Source organism: Carassius auratus, chromosome 27 (genome assembly GCF_003368295.1).
Source record: "Carassius auratus strain Wakin chromosome 27, ASM336829v1, whole genome shotgun sequence".
In the NCBI taxonomy this organism is placed as follows: Eukaryota; Metazoa; Chordata; class Actinopteri; order Cypriniformes; family Cyprinidae; genus Carassius; species Carassius auratus.
In genome coordinates, this window is record NC_039269.1 from 6,531,704 (window position 1) to 6,539,203 (window position 7,500).

The 7,500-nt window shown below is 31.9% G+C and overlaps 2 protein-coding genes across 2 annotated transcripts in view; one reads left to right on the forward strand and one right to left on the reverse strand.

The window, feature by feature from the left end:
- The window catches only part of ncana (neurocan a), a 51,387-nt gene extending 48,913 nt beyond the window's left edge, over nt 1-2,474 (forward strand). Inside the window, exons 15-16 of the mRNA XM_026205461.1 lie at nt 782-964; nt 1,683-2,474. Coding sequence (XP_026061246.1) covers nt 782-964; nt 1,683-1,780 — 281 coding nt within the window. The 3' untranslated portion in view covers nt 1,781-2,474. The remainder of the gene's footprint in view (nt 1-781; nt 965-1,682) is intronic.
- A 4,038-nt stretch (nt 2,475-6,512) lies between these two features.
- Nucleotides 6,513-7,500, reverse strand: part of tm6sf2a (transmembrane 6 superfamily member 2a) — a 7,053-nt gene continuing 6,065 nt past the window's right edge. Inside the window, exon 10 of the mRNA XM_026205474.1 lies at nt 6,513-7,500. This exon is cut by the window's right edge and continues 219 nt beyond it. The gene's annotated coding sequence lies outside the window, so the exon portion shown is untranslated.

Sequence of the window (7,500 nt, forward strand, 5' to 3'; positions counted from 1 at the left end):
AAATATTTTTTTATCATTTAGGATCATGAATGTGCATGCAAAAAAATGACACGTGGATGTGTTTTGTAAAGGCTGTGCAAAATTTGGTTACTTTGCATGCAATTAGGCAAAAATCTGAACATTATAGAGTCGGATGAAAAAACAAAAGGCTTTATTGTAGCTTGCCAAAGAACCAAATATGAAACGCATGAGAACTTTTAGTTTTTATCATGCTCTTCACTGCTGTTTTTATTGGCAGATTTTGCATATCAAAAGGCAACAACGTGGAGGACAACTATCAATTCTCGTTGCAATTCTCTTTTTAACCCCATGATAATGTGCTTACCGTCTTGCAAAGAGCCAATATTTATCAGTAAAATTAATTATATTTTTAAATGTATATTTAAGTACAGATTAAATTATATTAACCAATTTATATTATATTAACCAATATAAAAAAGAAGTTTAATTTACATTCAAACATACATTTAAAAACTATTTAATTTATAATTAATTATGAATAATATTTAGGAAAAAGTATTTATTTTTTATTTTTTTATATTTAAATATGCACTAAATTATATTTAATATTTATATTTAAAAATAAATTTCATTATAATGAATTAAATTCAGAATTAACCAAAATTACTATTTCGCTTAATAAAATGTGATACTCTTATATAATGGCCTGCAAATTGGCTGATATTGCTGATGGGAAAAAAAACTTTTCTTAAAGGTTGCATGTTCAGTAGGACACACACACGGATGGTTTCTGATGTATGATGTGTCTGTGTGTCTGCAGTGATGTGTGGCACTCCGCCGGCCGTGGATAACGCCTCTCTAGTGGGCCGCAGACGCTCACACTACGACATCCACGCTGTGGTTCGGTACCAGTGCGCCGACGGCTTCTTCCAGAGACACATCCCGACTGTCCACTGCCGACCCTCCGGGACCTGGGAGAGACCCAAGATCATCTGCACTAAATGTGAGTCTTTAAACACTGATCTGCTTTCTGATGAACCTTAAAAATACTAAGCTAGCACCTGTTTTATTTTCATGTATTATGTATTAATAGATGCATGTATAGTAAAACCTACTTAGTAAAAACTACCTAGCAAATCTCATCTCTGTGATTGTTCATACGTGACCCTGGATTACAAAACATAAGGGTTTATGGAAATTAATAATAAATCATCTTTCTATTGATGTATGGTTTGTTAGAATCAGACAATACTTGTCTGAGATGCAACTATTTGAAAATCTGGAAGCTGAGGGTGCAAAAAAAATTGCATATTATTGCAAAATCATTATTGCATATGAAATATATCAATTTGACTGATTTTTTGCATGTGAGTATGCATATGCAATATATTCATTTGACTTATTTTTGCTCAATTTAAATATACTTATGCAATATTCATGCAAGATATTGCATAGCTATTATATTAATTTGGCTGATATTTGGACTAATATTAAATATCTAAATATGCGTATGCAATAAATGCAAGATTATACAGCATATGCAGTGTATGAATTTGACTGACATTTGCTTAATGCAAATATGCATAATCTTTCCATTAATGTATGGTTCATTAGAATCAGACAATAACTGCTGATTTGATACTTGCTTCTAACTTGAGCTATAGAACATGCAAACCCTTGGAAACTAAATGTTTAGCGTTTTGCGTTTTGTTTCCCTCCAGCACGACGATCTCACCGTTATCGTCGGCAGCATCACAGATCTCGACGCGAGCATCGACGACATCGGAGACACGGATCGGGGCACAGGGGGCGGGATTAAGCCATGGGGGCGGAGCTGAAAGCAGGGGTCGTGACCTCTGTGCCTGCGTTTCCATCTTAGAGGGAACGCAGCAGATGGACAGGACAGAAATAACCGTTCTTTTTTTTAACGCTGTTCTTTAGTTTACACTAACCCTCTATTCACATCTTCATTAGAAAGTGTTTTTTAATTGGTTATTTCATGCAGATTTAACTCATGCTCATAGTTGTTCAACTTTAGATATTTTGGATGTAATGCTTTAATGAAATACTCAATGTCCAAACTGCCCCAAAATGATTCATATTCCTGAAATAAGGCGCTCTTCGAGCCTTTGAATGGCACAATAATGAATTACTTTTACCCATGAGGCTTTACTTTGTCTTTGTTTTGAGTGTTTGCTGATGATTTGGATTAAATGGCAACTTTTTAACTCTTAAATGTGAAATGTTGGAGTAGAATCGTAGTGAAACGACTTATGTTCATAAATGAGTGAATTTCATGAAGGAAAAGCTACTTCTGCTCACATTTCATACCAATATGAAAAGAAAAAAATATATGAAATTATATTTTTCATAAAGGAAATGAAGCCTGTTTTTTAAATCGTTGTTTTTTTTATTTTGTGTGTTTTTTTTTTTTTGCATTATGATAATTAAATCACATTTACTCTCAAATTAAATATCCAAATATTAATAAAATCCCGTTATCATCACTGTAATAGAGGATTAAAAATCAAAAAGGTTTTTAAATAAAATGATAAATTTAGCATTAATAAATGGTGCTATGAAATATACTTAATTCTTTTAAATTGACTTTACAATTTATATATATAATTCTTAATATCATATGACTAATTTCAACATGTTTAATTATTGTAAATATAACGTCAAAAAGAAAAAAGTTCTTTATACCAATGTTACTTTAATTAATATTTTCAATTACTTATTATTTTTGCATTTTCTGTTTTCAATTAAAATGCCTAATTAAATAATTTTAATTTCATTTTCATTTTAGGGTGTTTTAATTAAGTTTTATTTTAATTTGAGCTATTTTGGTATATTAAGTTAAACTGAATTAAAATTAAAATAAAAAATGTTGCCGTGCCAAATTTTTTCAAGCATTGAAAATGTTTTTTTTTTATTTTATTTTTTTAGTTCTCCTATAATAACCCTGCTTTATGCAAAATGTAATTTCTTATTTCTTCTGGATGTTGGGGTGAAATGTGAGCAAAACAGAACTGAAGCTGAGTTTGTAAATGAATGGGTTAATTTATCTTCTCACATAAACATCAGAAAGATCTGGAACGGAGATGATTGACAGGTTTTTTGATTGACTCTGTGTTCAGCTGATTCAACTGAATCGTTTCTGTTTTTTTGAATCTGAATCAGAAGGATTTGACTCTTTGAACAGAAACTAACACAGACACACTGAGTCCTCAAGAGGGCGATAGAGTTTCCTTCAGATCTCAGTTTTATTACTATTCAGCTCGGAAACATCGATGCATCGACCTGAAAGAGAAAACCCAGCCTAGAAGAAAGTTTATGCATGAACACATACTTTACAAATTGTGTTCAGACACATTTTAGTTCATTTCACACACCTGTTACTTTACTTGTCGACATGTGTCTCGATCTCCTTCCTGTGTGTGTGTGTGTTTGTGTGTGTGTGTTTCTGTGTGTGTTTTGATCATGCAGTTTTAATTGTTCTTTAAACTACATACAATACTCAAAAATACTCAGTATTTTTTTTCCAGTACACATCTAAACATTCTTACATCAAGATACAGTAACTTCAGAAGCAAAAAATGTTACATTTTATTTTCTAAACAAAAGTATCAAAATTAAGTGAGTTTATATTTAAAATGAGAAAATACATGACAGTAGGTCAGAAAAATAAACTTAAAATGTTTACTTTTCTTCCCGGATTTGTGGATATTTATGCATTAACTCTTTTCATTTTAATAAAATATAAGTCTGAAAAATTTCAATAATTTAAATCTCAAGGTTTTTAGTTAAAATTTGAAATTTTGCATAAATTAACTACCTTGAAATATGGTTAATAAAACACTTCACAAATACACTTTAAAATACATTTTTTCCTTTTGAGTTTTATTAATTCATTTAACATTTTCTTACTCCACTGACACATATTTCTACTTGTTTTAAGCATAAACTCACTTAATTTGAATAATATTTAACTTAATATTTTAAGTAAGTTTGCTTGATTTGAGACATTTGTACTGGAAAACAAGACAAAAATACTGATGAAGAAATAAAACATTTTGCAGTTGAGGATCTGTTCCTAAACCTAGTGAGCTTCCTAAATAGACAACTTAAAGATGCAGTTTTTTAATATCACTTTGCTAGAATGCCAGAATGCTTGCTACAAGCTCAATTAAATCTAATGCAATATGTGGGACGAGGTTAAAAACAAGGAAATCTAATTAATGCATTATTTGATCCATTTATCCTTTCAATTCTTGAAATCAAATGGTGTTTAACACACAGAAGTGCTTCCGAATCTCTCACTTGTGAGGGTCAGTCTCCATTAGGATGCTGTCTATGTAGGGAGCACTAGGTTTTGGAGCAGATGTGTTGCTTGTTCTCTTTTCCTCTCAGTATCATCTGTTTTCTCTGTCTTTATTTATAACATGAACTCTTTAGGGAAGATGATATAGTGAATAACTCACAGAATCACTCTTCAGTTTGCTCTGAGCTTATAGGTCCACTTTCTTTCATCTTCACTCATTTATTCTTTCATTGTTGACTTGTCGTTTTTTTAGTATCTGAGCACATTTAATCACCCTGTTTTTGTACAATAACTAGCAGAAGTGTCATGGAAATGTGTATTTCTCACAATAACAAGGATATGTTTGGATCTCTTTATTAAAACGGCCGTCAGCTGAGAGCATGGCTCAGATCAGTCTGCTTTCTGAGCTCAAACGTTGATGTTTTTATGCCTCACTTCGCGTTTGTTGATGTGTTTTTGTTCTTTATTTTAAACTCGAGACAGACCAACAATAAAAGTGATTGGATCAAAACTAGAGACCTGCTTCCTTGTGTTAAAACTGATTTCTATTCCCAATGCACGGCAACAGAAATGAATAAACGAGTACGTTTCCTTAATGCATTTTGTTAATTTTACAAGGGAATCGATTCTAAACATGCTAATGTTATGATATATTATATACATTTGCAATTTTTACACATGATTAATTTTAGCATGCTGTGCTGTTGTGTTGCTCATTATTTCTCTATTAGGACTCACTTACATTTATTATGTGATTTTAGGCCTCAGCAGTCACATAGACACACATTCATCTACTTATTTAGTCATTTAGGGGATGTTTTATCCAAAAACAGAGACATACTTTGTGCTTTTTGTGATTTTTATTTCCTGTGGGTTCTGTTCTGTATTGTTCTGCAGTGTTATATCTATAATAATCTGTAATATAATCATGACGCACACTTCAGGTCCATGATGATTCAGCTTCTGTTCATCTGATTGTGTTGAAGTTACTCGTGAGACGGATCTGATTCATATCAGAGCTTCTTATAAACACACACACTCAAGGGTTAAAATGGTGTTCAAATGAGCTGAGAAAGACACATTTGACAGTCGTTTTTGCTCATCAGGGCTTTTATTTGATTACAAATAGAGCAAAATAACTGTGAATATCTGTTAAAATATAGGCTAATTTATTTCTGTGATGCTTCCAGATGCTTCCAGTCTTCAGTGTCACATGATCTTCAGAAATCATGAAATATACTGATTTGCTGCTCACTATCAAATAAAAATGCAATTAATTGCAATATTTTACCATAGACTGTTTAAAAACATTTACTAAACATTTTTTTTTCCTTTCAAACTCAAATTTATTTCAAACTTTTAACTTTTGACTGCTGTCTGAATTCTGGTTTTACATCTCAAAATTCTGTTTATTTTTATTTTTTATATATATCTAATATAAAAAAATATAAAAAGAAATTGTGAATTTATAACTACAAATAAACTTTATTTAAATGGTAATTATTCGTTTTTTAAGGTGGTTAGAGAACATTCAAAAGTAACATTCTCATCATGTTTGCAAAGAAATGGAATGTTTGCTTAATGTTAAACATTGTTTACACTTATTTTATAAACATTTAAAAACTGGAGGTTTTGAATGGTTAATTGAAAACTTAATGGAAACATTTGCAAAATGTCAATTTTTTAAATCACAATTGAATGATATCAAATGATTGTCAAGCAAATATTCCCACTCTTTTGAATAACGCACCATGACATTATAATTTTTAATGGCTAAACCGTTTAATTAAGTTATATTCTTATCCTCAGGAACACTGGTGATCTAATCCTATCATTCAACACGCTGACAGGCTTCATTCATCTGTGTGAAAGTTCACTGGGCCAGACACACGATGTTATCAGCTACAGAGCAAAGGTCAGAGATTTGATTGGACGAGGAAGAAATGTGACAGATTAGTTCATGTCTGTATCTGTAAATGAATCTTGTTTCATTGTGTTGCAATGCTATAAATATCTCTCCGTGCTGAACCTGTGCCCCGGCGTTCCCTTTAGAGCCCAGCGTGAAGAATAATAAACCGCGAATTTCACAAGACAAGAGATATGAGGGATCACGACAGACAAAGAGCACACGTACCGCAGAAAAGTGTTGGGGAAAAAACTATACAACATAGAAAATCATAGAAACAATATCCAGTAAAACATTTGGGCGAATCTGTCAAGAACATGATCAGGTCTGGGGATTTTTTTATTTATTTGTATTATTTTGTTTGTGATAATGACTCAATCAGGTATTGTTTTAATAATGCAAATTAAATGAAAAATAATTCTAGTGAACGAAATCCAAAAAACTACAACACACACAGACACACCCTGAGCGTGGACAGCCTTCAAACGTGTCGGAGAGTGATGTAAACTAGTCCAGAGTCCATGTTTATTGAGATTTCAACAACTGACCAGAGATAAAGCTGGCTGAGATCATTAGTTTGAACACTTGAACACATGAGAAAAAGAAAAACGGATCACTCACATTTTGGGCGATACCAATAAACCAACAGTTATTTTGTCATGGTCAATATTAATATATCAAATCCATACTGTCTCGCCATTTCATGTGTTCACAAACAGTGGCATGCTTATAATAAAATAAATACAACCCGCCATCTGTCTAATATTATTTGAATCACACTGATACTGACAATAACAAAATGCATGACTGTTATGACTGAAATATTTTATAACCTAGTGTAGAAAAAGAATTTAAAATATGCCCAAATACTTGAATCTGCTTATAATAACAGGGAATGTTCTCAGAAGGTTCTGAAAAGTTATGAAAAAAAAAACTGTAAGTAACATCAATAAAATGTTACAAATTTACAAAATTAACAATGTTACAGCAGAAAAACTTGGGTGGAACGTTTTTTAAATGTTACTTCTTGATTTAGAATGTTCACAGAGCATTCAAAAGTAACATTTCCTTTATGTTGCAAAGTGATACAACGGAATGTTCCATTAACGCAACATTTCTAACTGTTACGTTTTGAACGTTTGAACTCGATGGGAACGTCTTAGAGCTTCTGTTTGGCTTCGCTGAACATTTCAAAATCACTAATATTAGCAGATACAGATACACTGATGCTTTTACACATAATCCCTGCACGTTTTAACAGAGTCTCTCTTCTGAAACGCTTCACTGTCCAGTAAGAGGAGGCATGCAT